This window comes from Eubalaena glacialis, chromosome 12, assembly GCF_028564815.1.
Source record: "Eubalaena glacialis isolate mEubGla1 chromosome 12, mEubGla1.1.hap2.+ XY, whole genome shotgun sequence".
Lineage (NCBI taxonomy): Eukaryota > Metazoa > Chordata > Mammalia > Artiodactyla > Balaenidae > Eubalaena > Eubalaena glacialis.
In genome coordinates this window covers 35,067,421-35,084,557 of record NC_083727.1, presented here as the reverse complement: position 1 = coordinate 35,084,557, position 17,137 = coordinate 35,067,421, and the positions used below count along the sequence as shown (strand labels likewise).

At 33.6% G+C, this 17,137-nt stretch overlaps 1 protein-coding gene across 1 annotated transcript in view; it reads right to left on the bottom strand.

Moving 5' to 3' along the window:
- Positions 1-15,591, bottom strand: part of THEMIS (thymocyte selection associated) — a 162,193-nt gene extending 146,602 nt beyond the window's left edge. The window contains exon 1 of the mRNA XM_061207203.1: positions 15,501-15,591. Coding sequence (XP_061063186.1) covers positions 15,501-15,591 — 91 coding nt within the window. The remainder of the gene's footprint in view (positions 1-15,500) is intronic.
- Between the last annotated feature and the right edge of the window lie 1,546 nt (positions 15,592-17,137).

Genomic DNA, 17,137 nt, shown 5'->3' with positions numbered 1-17,137 from the left:
TCAACTTTCACTCTCTGTGAACTTAGGTCATCCAGAATCAAGAGCAGTTTTAAACCTGTGAAGCTCAACAGAATATGTTGTAAATATGTAGCAAATTTTACTTTAGAAATGTAATTCTTGTCCTTAATAAATCGTGATAAATATAAGCTCATGTAGAGAAATACTGGTGCTCTGTTTTCAGTTAGCTGAAATTCTTTTTTAAGAATGTGACAGGCCATATTTCATTAGATTTTTACATAATTTTATTTCTCTTGAGTCTGTATGAACCAATATCAATATTGTGAATTCATATTAAAAAGTGAAAAGTTTTCTTTTGTCCTAATATTTAAAGCCTATGAAATATGAATAAATGCAAGTTGAATACAATGCTATAATTTACAAATTTTCGCTGATTTTACTACCATATCCCTAGCTGATTAAATTAAGACTGAAGAAAATTAAATTCAATTAGCCATAAAAAAATTATGTCGGCATTAAAATAGCGCAATTTTTTGCCATATGAACTCTTATATATGCATCAAATTAATAAAAGTCATGTTCATATAATGCATAATTCACTATGTATCATTATTCAATATATTTATCTAACTGGTTTAATTTTTTAATGTCATATTTCAATACTTACCAAACTGCAATTGTAACCAGTAATCAGTAATAAGATATTAAAAGACAAAACAAATGTTTATCTAATACAAGTTATTTCTTGTGCATGTTTATAATCCAACTGTATAGTCAAACAGTAAATAGTTATAAAATTTCTAAAAACATTGATGGTTCTCTAAGGATAGGATTCACTATAGAATTTTGTAAACTCTTCAGGTAGGCAGAGCAAGAATAAACTTCACTATAAGTTTTATCCCTGGGGCAAATAGGCAAACAGGTGACTTGAAAATGGAAATAATAATGATAATTTCAGCAGATAACTCCAAGGATTAAATATCTTTATAAATACAATTAATTAAAAAATTTAATAAGATTAAATATATATGTGTACTTGTACTAAATTTGTGTATAGATGAGAATATATAAAGTATTATTTAATTAAATTGTGTTAAATTAATGTGTTGTATTACATATAGTCACATATATTTATGTATAGACATATACATATATAAAATACATTTATACATGTATTACATATGCTTACACACCCAAATCTACACAAAGACACCTGGCCCATAATAATCCTTCAGTATTTAGAGCTATAATCATAATCACTAAGCTACCATAAACTATGTGCTGATAACAAACATTTATCTCTGACACTCTCTCATTCTAGTGCTCTAATTCATTTATTTTCATTGACAAACTAGCCCACTTTCTCCTGTTTCTCCTCCAACAGAGACTTTTTTTTTCTTTTTTCTTTTTATTTTTTTGGCTTGACCAACGCCTCCTCTATCCATATTTTCCATGTTGGTGTTCTTTGAGATGCACATATTTCTTCTGACCTGACACATGGACTACAGGGCAATCCCTGAAACAAACTTCTTTCATGCACTTACTATTCTGTAATATTAAATCTGAGAATTTTACTATGCTTTTTACTTCAGACATACATTTTTGTGGGCTATTGTTCATCTGCATCTGAATGTCCTACAGGAGCTTCATACTCTCTGGAATGTAACTGAATCATGCCTCTATCTCCAAAACGGCTGCTGCTCTTGTGGCAAGTCTTATAAGTAATATTTTTATCACCTACCACGTTTACTTAGCCCAGAAACCTCCAGTCTGTCATCAACTCCTCCCTCTTGCTCACAGCTTCTCATAAACTGTCAAGTTCAGAATATTCTACCCAAAAAGACCACCGATCCTGTCTTTTCCCTTCTATTTGTAGCTGCTATTAGCTCCTTGTTGTTTGTCTCATATCCAGCTAGTAAACCTCTACTGGAATGGATGTCTAATCTACCATCTGAGATGATTTTTTTGCCTTAAACATTTCAGAAATTCTTTAGCTTTATCTATAATTTTCAAATTTACAATGAACATGATTTACTTTTTTACAGTCAGGAAAACCCATTATAAAAATAATATCCTTTTAAAGGTTCCTATTGATTACAGCATAAATTCAATATCCTTATTATAGTTCAGAAGCCACTTAAAATATGACCACAAATTATCTGATCACCTATTATTCCCTGAGCTGTTCTTGGACCATATTTCGAATTTCCAAACTTGTATAATGATCTAAACACTTTTCTCTCATTCTGAAATTTTCTTATTTGCCTGCTCATCTTCTATATAGGCTGCAGAAAAAAAAACCACCACCTCTTGGTAAGTTTTTTGTGTGGTAAGCTGTTTGGGTGGTAAGTTCCCAGTGTTCTCAAAACAGTTTATATCTATTAAAACACCTTTCACAGTGTATCACAAATATTGATTTTTTAAAAATCTATCTTCTTTCACTGGCCTAAGGAGTCCTTAAGGGCAAGAATCAAACTCTATTCATTTTGTAGAAGGAAGGATAGAAGGAAGAAATGAAGGGAGGCAGATATACAATTTAAAGGAATAATTTCCATGATTTTAACATATTTTGGCAGGAAAAAGAAATATGATATTTACTATATTCAAAACACAATATTTAAAAATACTACCTCCTCCAAATCTTACTTTTCCCAAGAGGGAAGAACATTTCCATGGTATTTAAAAATTGCTATAAGAAGCACTTTTGAACATTATATTTATGGGCTTATTTAAGCAAAACTATGCTCTGACTTCTGCAAATGCACACGTGGTTTCATCAGTATTCTTTTTGATAAACAGAAGAAATGGCTAATGGAGTCTCTAGTCATACTGAAGAGAAGAGTTCTAGCATTGCTTCAGTTGTTTTTGCTAATGTAGATTGATATCTCCAAGTTCCCAATTCTTCTAAGAGTAAAATTCGTACAATATCCAAAAGGACCATATATGGTTCTCCACCATTTCCTCTCTGATATCATTTCTGTTCACTCTCCTCCTCCTTCCAGCCTTACTGGTTTCTCACTTTTTCTGGAATATGCCAACACACTCTCACCATAACACTTCGCTAAAGATATTCTCTCAACTTGGAAAGCCATTCACCCAGATATGTTTGGTTAACTCCCTCACCTCTCTCAGCTAGAGAGAGCTTGTTGTACTTAAATCATCCCCTGCATGCTTTGTAACTGTGTAGAAAGTTGATTAATTCTTCTGTTACTTGGAATTAAGGCTTTTGAAAATTCTGGCTAACTCAAATGGATCTTAGATCTAAAGATAAGATAAAACTCTTGTAAAAAAAAAAACTGTGCAGTAATGGGTTAACTATTACTTGGGGTGCTCAAACTCTGCACATTTCAAAGAAAGGACTAGCCCTTGCTTGGCTCCTGAGAGATAACATCTAAGCCCTTGGAATATCCTGCCAGATAGAGTGTTTCTGTATATCTGGGATCTTGGGCCACACCAGATAGTTTATGCTAACAATGTGATCTATGGTGAATGCCTGTTTTTGTTCACTTGGGGTCCTGGATCATACCACTTAATCTCTAGAGGGCCTAGAGACCCAGTAGCTAAGGTCAGTCACACAAATCCTCAATGCCTATGTAACTGCTCCCATAAAAACATTGGACACAAAGGCACAGATGAGCTTCCCTAACTGGAAATACTTTGTCCTTGCTGTGACACATCATCGCTAGGAGAATTAAGCACTATCCATGTATCTTCATTGGGAGAGGATAACTGGCAGTTCGTGCCTGTTTTCTCATACACCTTGCCGTATATGCCTTTTTCCTTTGCTGGCTTTAGTTTCTATTCATTCCCTGTGATAAACCGTAACTCTGAGTATAACAGGTTTTCTGAGTTCTGTATTTCTAGAAAATCAACAAGACTGGGAGTGATCTGGTAGGCCCCCAACACAAAATAGGAGGAAATTTTTGTGACTTTGGGTTAGGTAACATGATAACAAAAGTGTGAGCCCTAGGGCTTCCCTGGTGGCGCAGTGGTTGAGAATCTGCCTGCCAATGCAGGGGACACGGGTTCGAGCCCTGGTCTGGGAGGATCCCACATGCCGCGTAGCAACTAGGCCCGTGGGCCACAATTACTGAGCCTGCGCGTCTGGAGCCTATGCTCCGCAACAAGAGAGGCCGCGATAATGAGAGGCCCGCGCACCGCGATGAAGAGTGGCCCCCACTTGCCGCAACTGGAGAAAGCCCTCGCACAGAAACGAAGACCCAACACAGCCATAAATAAATAAATAAAAACCCAAAAGTTTAAAAAAAAAAAAGTATGAGCCCTAAAAAAATTGATAAATGGGCTTCTAAATTTAAAACCTTTTTATTTCAAAAGATAACATTATGAAAGTGAAAAGATAAGCCACAGAAGGGAAGAAAATATTTTCGATTATATATCTGAAAATACTTGCAAATCAAATATCCAGAATACAGAAATAAGTCTTATAGCTCAATAACAAGAGGACAAAGATTGGCAAAATGTTTGAAGAGACATTTTATTTCAAAAAAGACAAATAAATTGCTAATAAGCACAGGAAAAAATGTTCAACATCACTTGTCATTAAGGAAATGAAATTAAAACTACAATGAGATACCTTTGGCTATAATACAAAAGACAGTACCAAGTTTTGGTAAGGATTTGGAGAAATTGGAATCCAAATACATTGTAAATGGGAACGTAAAATGGTACATTATTCATGTTATCTCCAAAAGGGAAATAATACAAATGACCTTTAACTGGTGTTGGATAAACAAAATGTGGTATATCCATACATAAAATACTATTTAGCAACAAAAACACACCAGAATATATGCTCCAACATAGATGAACCTTAAAAACATTAAGCTGAGTAAAAGAAGTTAGTTTCAAAAGACTACATACTGTGTGATTTATTTTATATGAAATGTCCAGGAAAGGCAAATTTATAGATAGAAAGCAGAGCACTGGTTGCCTGGGGCTGGAAATGTAAGCAATAATGATTGGCAAATAGATCAAGGGACTTCTTTGAGGTGATGGAAATAGTCTAAAATTGGTGGTGGTTGCACAACTCTATAAATTTACTAAAAATCATTGAATTGAACACCTATAATGGATGAATTTTATGGTTTAAAAAATTATACATCAATTAAGCTGTAAGAAAAATCTAATGGGAAAGGACAGAAAAATAAACAATAAATAATAACCTACATGACATATAAGAAGAAGATAGTGTTTTGGTTCAAAAAAAATGAAGAATATAATAATGAGGATAGGGAATATAGCGAAGGAGGAACAGAAAATTTGCAGTATTTAATAGGGTGGTCAGGTAAGCCTCATAGAGAAAGGAGTTAGCCAAGTTGACATCTGGTTGAAGAGCTTGCCAACCCAAGGGAAGAGTGTGAGCAAAGCTTTAAGGCTGGAGCATATCCTCAAGTTTGAGGGACAGTGAGGAGGTCAGTGTGGCAAGAAGGAGAAGATTAGTAAACAATAAACTCAGAGAAATAATGGGAGTGAGGAGAGAAAAATAAAAGACCTTATTACCCATTGTAAGGTCCTTATTTTAAGAAAAAATGGGAGAGCCATAGGCGGTTCTTTAACAGAGGAATGGCATAATTTGGCATACCACTTAAAAGCATGACTCTGGATGCTATGAGAATAGACTTCAGGAGTGAAAGAGAAGTAGGGAGACAAATTAGGTGGCTATTTTGATAATCCTGGCAATAAGTTATGATGATTTGAACCAAGGGGGAAGATGGAGGTTGCAGTGCGAGTGGTGATATTCTGGATAAAGCATGGGGGGAAAATTGGCATCAATTTTTCTCCTTTTAAAAGTTAATTCATACTTTCATAAAAATTAGAAGATAATACATCAAAATGTTAATCATATTTCTCTCTATCTGATGAAGTTATTGAATATTTGTGCTTCTACTTTGTCCAACTTTCTAGCCATGTGCACGTATTATTTCTATAGAGAAAAATAGAATTTTTTTCAATATCCAGTTCATTGAACAAGATCATAATGCAAACAAACTTTGTTTTTGCAAAAATTTTAAGTCAACACCAAACTGGTTACATATATGAAGTAAATAGTGATAGATAGATGGTAATGTTAGCAATATGCAGAATAGTCAAAGAACAGATATTTCCTGAATACAGAGTGGCGACCTCACCTTTCCATAAACATGCGGTAACATTATTACCAACTAACTTTCCTGGCATTATATGACTCTCTCCAGAATGTCTAATGTCTAATTTTTTTAACTGATAGTAAGTGCAGTTCCAGTCATAATAAATATAACTTGTATCAGTAAGGAAATTTTGTTATGCTGAGATAATGAACAACCTCAAATTCTCAGAGATTTAAGTAACAAAGGTATATTTCTCATTTCATTACATGTCCAGTTCAAGTGGGTGAGGGCAGGGTCTCTAATAATTATAGTTACTTAGGCACCCAGACTGTTGAAGGCTCCATTTTGACATGCTCTACCAGGATGAAATATGTTAAATTATGAACTAGTTCTTAAAGCATCAGTCCAAAATGATACACCTTATTTCTGCTCTCATTACATTGGCCAATGCAAGTCCTATGGCCACAAAAGTGTAGGGAAGTCCAATTCTATGATGTACTTGAAAGAAAGAGAAAAATCTACGATAATTATTTTTACAAGATGTGAGATAAGAGAAGAAAATATTAGACCTTCAATTAATACTCATTTTTACATAAACAAAATTAACCTATACTAATATTTAATACAAAGGTTTTCTAAAATTTAATTTTAAACTCCATTAGTGCTTAATAATAAAGAAATCTTAATTTATTCCTACATCAGGTGGTCACATGACATGTATAGTCCACAATATATTGAGACAGATTGGGAATTCCAAAAAAATGAGAGTTAAAAGAATTGTCCTAATTCATTCATACACTTGCAATACTTCCATATAATGGATTTTACATGTGTCAAGTAAAGTTGTTTTAAGAATTATTATAATCTAATTTCAACTCGCACAAAATAGACAATAACTTTGTAAGATGCCTACAAAGACATTTGAGAATTGAAAATTTCAGACCCTATCAAGAAGATGGCAGAATGACACTTCTATTCCTAGTACAAACTTGCCATCAGCTACATACAATTGCTGTCTAAAGAAACTGCCAAAACCAGATTTATAAAGAAGGTTACTTCACATATGGATTGATGGCCACCAACATTAATGATAAATCTTCCCTAAGCATATATTTTATATGGTGGATATATGTTGTACACTGGACCTTTATAAGATATCTTTAAGAGCTATTATTTACAAGTACTGAAATAAATACATTAGAGCTATGTCTTTGAATCACTCTATCACGATATTAAATCAACATTTTTACAAATATTGAAGTATTCAGTAATGGAAGTGTTTAATATTTTCAATAATGTTCAATAATAGTTAATATGTTGTAACAAAGTTAACAACTTTTGTGAGAGAAAATGGGTTTTATTATTAATAAAAATTTAAATTGTTTAAAATACTATTAATTTTATATTTACTTTATCCTCTTGCAATTTTAATTATTTTGTATGCCTTAGAATGACCATAAATATCAATAAAGAAACTGATATATTAAGGTTTATATTATAAATAAAAATAAATTATATATAATTTATTTTTTCCACCAAAACTCTCTCTCCCCAGATCTTCACAACTTTGTCAAATGCACAAACCTAATCATTTAGGTCAAAGTCCTCCCATGCATCCTTTAGTCTTCCCCTTCCTCACACCTCATATCAAATCCATTAGCAAGTCCTGACATTTCTACCTCCAAAGCATATCCTAAATTGGTCATTTCTCTTCCAGCTGAATGAAGGCACCATGATCTCTCTTCTGGATTATTACATGGTCCTAATGTGTCTCAACCCACTTTTGCCCCACTAACACCAGAGCAGCCAATGATTCTCCTAAAAAGGTGATCAGGTCATGTCAATCTCTTGCTGCAAACTGGTCATTAGCACTGATAAAATCTAAACTCCTTGAAATGCTCTTGCCCACTCCTTAAACCTCTTCTGGTAAGACTTCCTCTCTGTTTTCTTCTGTATGTTCAAGGTACAGGGATATTTTTCTCTTCCTCAGACTAAGCCCCTTTTGGTCCCCAAATGTTTGCACTAGCTGTTCACTCTGTTTGAAACATTCATCTCCCGGATATTTTCTTGTCTGATTCCTTCTAAACATTCAGGTCTCTGCTACTAAATCAGCTCTTTAGAGTGGCCTTCCCTGATCATTTTATCTTAGAGGTCTCACCTGCTTCCCCAGCCCCACTCTGTACTAAATTATGTGTTCCATGGCCTTTAAGGCCTACAAAATTTGTACATCCCCACGTCCTCAGCCTCATCTCCCACTACACTTCCCTTCAATTGCTCTGCTTTATCCTCACTGTCTCCTCTTTGTTTCTTAATTAGATGAAGAAATCTGTTATGTGGTTTGCACTTGCTCTGTCCTCAGCAGAAATGTTCTTCCAGAAATGTGCAAGGCTCATTTGCTTAGTTTATTCTGGCCTCTGCTCAAATTTCATCTCATCAGAGATATCTGCCCTGATCACCCTATCAGAAGATCATCTCTTCCCTCTGCTTTGCTTTACTCTCTACCTATTTAGATCTTCATGGTACTTGTGTATATTTTAAACCTGTGGGTTGTTTGTCATTTGTTCCAGCCACTGGAACATAAGCTCCAATAGGGTAGCAGCTTACCCCATCCCCTCCATGATTCTAGCCTTTTGAATAATGCTTGATAATGTGTTATTGTAATTTATATAAGCTAGTCCATGCTGAGGCTCACTTGATGTTTGTCTATAAAACATGCTGCTATGATCATTGTAATATAATCATTTTTGCTTTTTGTAATTATATTTTAAGTTAATTTGTAGAGGGCAGATGTTTATGAACATGTTATATGTGGATGCTTATTGCCCAGTTGAGACCTAAAAAGTCTGTAACCGTTTACACACCCACCGCCTGTGCCTCCCCTCATTTCTGCACATTCACACCTACATTGGGTTTTGTGGATCTTTTTAATATCTGTGACCTAAGAAATGATTGAGTGATTTATTGCTTTATTTGCATTTTATTGTTAGTAAATTTGAAAATTTTTATATGATTCTGGCATGTAAGCTGCCTTTCATATCTTTTTCCCATTTAAAAATTTTATACTCATGTTTGTTTATTGTTATTTAATAAATTCTTTATACACTGAGGATATTTACATTCTATCTGCTATATATATTGTGAATATTTTCCCAGTTTGTAGTTTGTCTTTCATCCACATTTGTGTAATTTTTTTCAAGAAGGAAGTTTTCTATTTCATAAATTCAATGTTTTTATTTTTTAGAGTCCCTAGTTTAATATTCTTCTGTGGCTTCTTTGAGCATTTTTATTGTTAATATTTTAACTTTTAATATTTTTTCTCCATTTTAACTTATGTTGGGATATGCAGCAATAGCGGAATTCAAATTAGTTTTACTTTTTAGAAATGGTTGATCAGTTTTCCTCATAATATGCCAATATTATGGTAATCACAATAATAATAGTTAAGATTTACTGCAAGATTTCTATTGGTCAGCCATTTTGCTGACTATTTTATATACAACAGCTCAATTGATCTTCACATCAAAAAAAAAACTTCACATCAATTTTCAAGGTTATGATGAAGCTTTCTTTTTTCTTAAGAGAGGGACAAAGCAAATGTTGAATGTTGTAAGTTGACCATGAAATCATCTCTCATGTGTAAACAGTCAGGAGGCCAAGTCCTGAGTTTATAACACACAGATCTATGCCTTATCTCATGAGGTAGGGCAATTCAATAAGTGCCTGAGCAACATGCTATTGAGTGTATCATGCTGCCTATTAACATTGTTGTTGTAAACTGGGAGTATTCAATCCAGTACCACAGAACCTTACATGACTTCATGTTGCCTTCCTCAAGTTCCTTCAAACCTCCATTCCCCAAAAATCTCCTGTCATGGAGTCATCACCACAGCACGGGTGAAACCTGGTTCCACTGCCTGCACCAACACGAGAAGCATCAAGAGGAGGAAGAATATGTTTCCTTGCACTTAAAACAAGAGACACCAAAAAAATGGAAATAAATGCTTAGAAAAAAATATTCCAAAAGAAAACTGGAGTAGCAATATGATTATCAAACAAAATAGGACTTAATAAAAAGCTATATAGGGAAAAGGATGATAATAATAGAGTTGAGGATATAACCCTCATAGCATAAGCGCATGCAACAACTAAACCTCAAAAATATGATGGAACAAAAGATAGAAAGAAATTAGGAGTGAACTAGAAAAATGAACTGCTGAAGGACTATTTCACATAATCCTCTCAGAAAATGACAGGTAAAGCAGAAGAAAAATAAGCAGTGAGAGCAAGATCTGAACAAAACAATTAAAAACAAGCTACTTGGTATATATAGAGAGATAGTGTACTAAACAACAAAACATGCTTTTTTGAGCTCATATGAAATATTTCCAAAATAGGACATGTTTCATGTCATAAAGGAAGCCTGAATCAATTTCAAAGGAACAATAATATAATACAGACTATTGTTCTCTAACAACATAGAAGAGAATTAGTAATTAAAAGCAAAGAACAGGTAAAGGAAATTTTATATTATCAGTAAATAAAATAAATAGCCATTGGATTTAAAAGGAAAAAAATGTTCTTAGAACTGAGTAAGAGTGAAAATACTACATGGCAAAATTTATGGGAAACAGAAATATTTAGAGAAAAATACAGGTTTAAGCCCACTTATCAAGAAGCAAGAAACGTTTTTAAAATGACTGTGATTTAAACTAGGAAGCTAGAAAAGGAGCAAGAGAGCAAACAGAGGACGCAAGAAAATACTGAAGATCAAGTCAGAAATCAATGAGAGAAGCAAAACAACAGAGAATTTTAACAAAACCAAATTCTGATTTCCCTCCAAAAAATTACATGTCCAGTAGTTCTTACAGAATTCTACCAAATTAAAGAAAGAGTTTAAAGCCCATTTCGTTTTTTTGCAAATACCTCAGAAAATAGAAAACAACAAAATCTATGTAGCTCATTTTAGAAAGCTAGTGTTATCTGGAATCTAAAATAGTAGATGAGTCTATTAGCTCATTTCAATTACGATCAAATGCAAAAATCTTAAATATAATATCAAACTCCTACACTGTATTTCAAATGTATATATGTATAATATGAAAGGATCCTTCAATTTGAAAAGTCTTTAAAGGTAATTTACATTAGCAGACTAAAGAAACCAAACCACGTTATTATCTTAGTCAATGATACAGTATTAAGTCCAATACCTATTTATTATGAAAATACCTAGAAAGCAAGGAATAGATAGGAACTTGCTTAATTTAGTGATAGTTAAAGACCAGTTCTAGAGCATTACACTTAATGGAGGAATTTTAGACGCATTTTCTTTATGATTCAGAATTCCCATTATTTAACACAGTACTGGAGGCCCTGGACTATACTATGAAGGTAAGAAAAAACAGACAGTTGTTGAACATAGTAGGGAAGAGACACAACTTGATATTTTCTAATGACATCAATATCTATTTAGGAAAACCAGAGAAATAAAAAAGATAAACTACGAGAATTAATGAGAGTTCATCAGTACTGCTAATAATATTCACCTGCATTTTTCCATTTCAGTGGTAACCAGTGAGAACAGAGGAAATACGGTATCTGTCAATATAGCAATATAGTATGTGTACGTGTCTGCACTCTAGGAACTAGCTTAGAATACACAAGATCTCTATGGAGACATTTTTTTAAACTTCTAATACATAATCCAAAAAATGAGCTTTTTGTTTGTTTGTTTGTTTTAATGAGAGATAAACTATGCTCATGGATGGGAAGACCTTACTGTTTAAAAAACTGAAGTCATAATTAAAAACATGTCTACTTTAGAAATCCCAGCTCAGAATGGCTTCATTTGGAATTCTACTAAATATTTAAATAAAAAATGACATCTAATTTATATAATATCTTTAGAAGGAGAGAAAAAGACTTAACCCAAGAAGTTCTATAATTTCAACATAACACAAAAACCTTGGTAGGATGTTATAAGAAATAAAAATTATAAGCCAATTTCATACCCTAAAAGAAATACAAAAGTTCTTTAAAACTTATAAACTGAATTCAGTGATATATCACCAAATTGATTTTATTCCACAAATAAATGGCTTAACATTCAAAAAAAATCAATGTAAAAAATCATATTATCACCACAAAAGTTATAGAAAAATATTTGATAAATTAAACATACATTCATGACTTCTTAAAAAACTGGTAGAAAACTAGAAACTTCGTTAAACTAAAACAAACATTATATTTAATGATAAATTATTAAAACTTTCTCTCTATGGTTGTGAGTGACACAAGGAGGTCCTTTATCATTACTCTTATTCAATATTATACTAGAAGCACTAGCTAGTACTTCAACTGAAGGAAAATAAAGTACAACCATTGGAAAGAAGAAATAAGATTCAATCAATATACACAGAAAACTTAAATGTGTATATAACAAATCTAAAATAATCTAAAGATATATTCTTAGAATTCAACAAACACAAAGAAAAAATGAAAACTTCAAAAGATACCACTTATAATGGAATTTAAAAAATCAAATAACTAAGAATAAATCTGAAATAGAAATGTAAGAACTCCACAAATAAAAATTATAAAATGTTATTGACAGAAGCGAAAAGAGATCTATTCATATAACTAGACAGATATACTAGGCTCGCGGATCAGAAGACTTCATTTAAAATGATGCGAATTCTCTCTAAACCAATGCACTGCTAATAATAAATGGGAGAACCAATTTTACAGTAGTAGTTCTCAAACTTGGCTGCATTTTTAATCATCAAGGAGATTTTTTAAAATCCCAATGCTTTATCAGTATGCCTTATCACTTACATAATTAAATCCTTGTCTTTTGAGGAGACAGCCAGGCTCTGAAAGTTGCTAAGAAAGTAAATCTTAGACGTTCCCATCACAAGAAAAAAATTGTAATTACATGTGGTAACAAATGTTAACTAGACTTACTGTGGTGATCATTTTGCTATACATACAAATATTGAATCATTATTTTGTACACCTGAAACTAATACAATGTTATATCTAAATTAAATCTCAATTATTTTAAAAAGACTGATAATATCAAGTGTTGTCAAAAATATGGGTTAATTAGAGCTCTCATATTCTGCTGGTAGGAATGTAAAGTGGTATAACTATTAGTACTTAGGAAACTTGTTTTCCATTAACTACCCAGGCTGAACATATTCACACTGTGTCATGTGCCAATTCCACTCATTTATACACCCAATTGAATGCTATACACATGTGAACACACATGTACAAGAATGTTCATGACAACGTTACTGTTGACATCTCCAACTGGAAATAATCCAAATGTCCATTAGTAGTGGAATGGATAGTGATATATTCATCCAATGGAATATTATACACACTGGAATAAATAAGCTATATAGAAGAGCATGGATTAATTTTACAAAGATAATGTTGAACAGATATGCCAAACATAAAAAGATACATATTATAATTTTCCATTAATATAAAGTTCATAAATGGGCAAAATTCAAGATGATGGTTACTTTTGGGGAGGAACGTGGATAATGATTGAGAAAGGGTATAAGATGGAACTTCCAGAATACTTGTAATTTTCTATTTCTTGACCACGATGGTGGTTACATGAATGTACTTAATTTGTGAAAATTCATCAAGGTGTATGCTTCTTTCTCTTAATTGAGGTATAACATAATAGTAAAGTATTAAAAGATAAAGATAGTCTGAACACATGGAGAGACTATGTTCTTTTGTAAGACTTAGTATAAGACTCAATTCTTCCCAAGTTAATCTATAAAATCAATATAATCCAATACAAATTCCAGTTGGATTTTTAAAGTAATCAGTTGATTTATTTAAAGACATGTTTGAAAGGTCTATGAATAGCTACATCAACTTAGAATAAAGGAGTAAAAACAAGAGATTGGTTTATACATGAACTATTATTCCAGAGCCATAGTTACAAAAATGATGCTTCAACACAACTGAGAAAACACAGACTAATGAAATAGAAGAGATATTTCAGAGACAGACCAACCCAGATGTGAGCATAATTTTAAGACAGCAACACAAACCAAAGGGGAAAGGATAACTAGCTTAGTAAATGGTGCTGGGAAATTGTGGTTACTATATGGAAAAAAGCTAAAATTGGATTCCTCTGCCCTTCATGGCATAGTGTAAAAATTAAATGTGAAATATAAAACTGTAAAGTTGATATAAAATAACATAGGACAATATCTTTGTAAACCGAGCATGAAGAAGAACTTTCTTACGAGAAACCTCAAAAGCACAAAAAAATGAGACAAAAAAAATGACTTGGGGCCAGCTTAAGAACAAAGATACATTTCATGATATTATATATATGGAAAAATATGGTCTGATTCAAAATAATCAATTTACAAATGAATTAAACAAAACGGTCTATATAAAACTGAAGGCTGCCTGCACCAATTCATTGCCTACAGGTGTGTGTATGTGTGCTTTTGTGTGTGTGTGTGTGTGTGTGTGTGTGTGTGTGTGTGTGTGTATGAACTGGGTCTGACATTTGTCAAGCTTTGTTTTATTTCATAATATAATACCTAAAAAATTATTTTGTCTATAAAAGGGAAAGATTTGCCTACCAAAAATTCTTCATCTTCCCAGTAGTTTGTCTGTATTTGACTCTACTACTGACTCAATTCTACGACTCTTGGAACCAAAAATGCATTTTTGCCCAGAAAATGACTCTGTCTTACATGTATTCAAACCACTGCTTAAATATTCTAGGGTATGTGTTTTATGTGTTGTAGGTCTTAATGCTCTTTTACTGAATTTATACAGTAAGTTACACCAAAGCACACTAACTTATTCAATAGTCTTAGTTGAACTCTGACTTTAGAACTCTGCCATAGATTCTTTAAAAATTATCTTGTAATTAGTAAACATTAACTTCTATACCTTCAAATAAGAATGCCATTATTTCAGAAATTGGAAGTTAGGCCACTACAGAAAGAGTGAGAGAAGCGCTGATACAAGCAACTTTTAGAAGTGGTTAAGAGTTTGGTGAAGTTTTCTTTCTAAATGCTGTGCTTTTAATAGTTGCTTTTTTTAAAACTATATTTTATATTCTAGAAACATAGACATGGAAAACTTAACTTTTCACTCGAGTTACAACCAATTTCAAAGAAAAGGCAGAAATAATTCATCATTCGTGTTGAACTATTTGAAGGCCAAGAAGCTTCACTCAGTTCCTAGCCCCTATCCACCCCCCAGAGTCCTATCTCGTTTCTCCCTTCTCCAACACTATTGGGTCTCGACCATTCCTCAGTTAATTACTTTCTCTGATGACCACCTTTCCTCTAACAGAATTCATATATTCTGTTAAAAATTTCCCTAAAATTCCCAAGAGTATATACCTTATGAGCACTTTCTAGCCAGAGATAGGAAGGTGCTTACCTTCAAAATAGAAGCCTGACTGAATTTCTAGGACCCTGGGGAGGGTCCTGAGGTCAAGGGAGTGGATGAATTCTTCCAGCGACAATGCCATTGCTTTGGCTTGGGTCTTGTGCAGACCTGGTACTTACAGAAGCTTTTGGCTTCTGGGTGTCACTTGTCTGCAACTGTAGTCTCACCTCATCATTCCTTTCTCAGGCAGGAATGTCACACTGGAGCCCGACTTGGGTGGAGTAGCTCTGTGTGGGGAGGGCAGTGAGGAGGCAGGGGATAAAAGGTGTTACAGCTCTTTTTAGTTCTCATTGTGGCTTCATTTCCTTCTAACACTGAAGTAGAACAGGATGGGGGTGTGGTGAGCATATCTGAACAGACACTGCCAAAAAAGCGAGAATTGACAAGTAGCTCTCTTTGTCTGTCGCTGGTCCAGGTGTGCATCTCAAGCAGGGGCTAGGATGTTTGAGGTCACAGTTGCTTGTGGCTTGTCAACCAGGAAAGAACAGGAATTCAGGACTAAAGTCTAATCTTAAAAAGGGCACCGTATTAATTCTTTATCTCTTTACTTCACTTCTAAAGTTTGGCTCTGTGCTTTATTTGCATACTCTCAGTGCTTTTATATTAAATTTGGTTACGAAAGTGCTTTGTGTCAGCTCTTTTCAGAAATCTGATACTCTGAAGAGAGAGGATCGAAACCACTTTTTATTCTTCCACATTAAAACTGAATATTAAAGGAGAGTGGGGGAGGAGTGTACTATGCAAAGTGATACAGTAAATTAATATTAATTTTCTAATCGCCGCACTATAGTGAAAGTATCTAAATCCGTTATTAGGAAACCTGAATTTCCTGGGTTTAGCTCTGCTTTTGACTTACAGGTGACATCAGCCTTGTCTTCTCTGTCCCTCATTTGTCTCATTTATTTAATGGAGAAAAAGTTAGAGTCAAATAAATTGTACAATTTCTTCCAAGGCCAAAATGCTACAATTCTGATCATGAGGTCCAAATTTGCAGTGGGGAGGGGTGAGGATGACCAAAGTCAAAGGAAGAAAGAGAAGCCTCATAAAAGTAAATCTCTTAAAAATATTCCACTCTCTAGTCTTTGTATTTAAATAAGACAATATTTTAGAGCTAGAGTATACAGTTCAAGGTGATATTTTTTAAGTCTCTTTAAGGGTGACTAAAAGAACACTGGTTGGTATAAATACAGTGAAAGAAGCTAAGAGGCTGCATATTCTCCCTATAAATTGGACTCCAGGCTCCCTGTCTAGAAACTGTTTTAGCCTTAGGCTGCAAAGAGCATAGCCAGATAGAGAGGGTCAGGGCACATCCCAGCTCCACCTTCACGTAAATATCTAAGAAAATAAAAAGCACTGCCTTATTTTGATATAAAGCTTATAAAACTCTTTCAGTTCTCAAAATCATATTTGATACTTGCAATAATCTGCCTGGCTTCATTTCTTTCTTTACAAAACCAAAATTTATAAGGCCACATCAATAGTTTTTTCACCAGTAGCTTCTACTTCCTCATTTGCAACTTTTTTGCTCAAAAACCTCCTAAACTTGATCAGTCTGCCTTCTGCACCCCTTCTCCCAAGCTTAGGCCCTTCAATCGACTACAAAAATTGTTTACAGCCTAACTGTATCT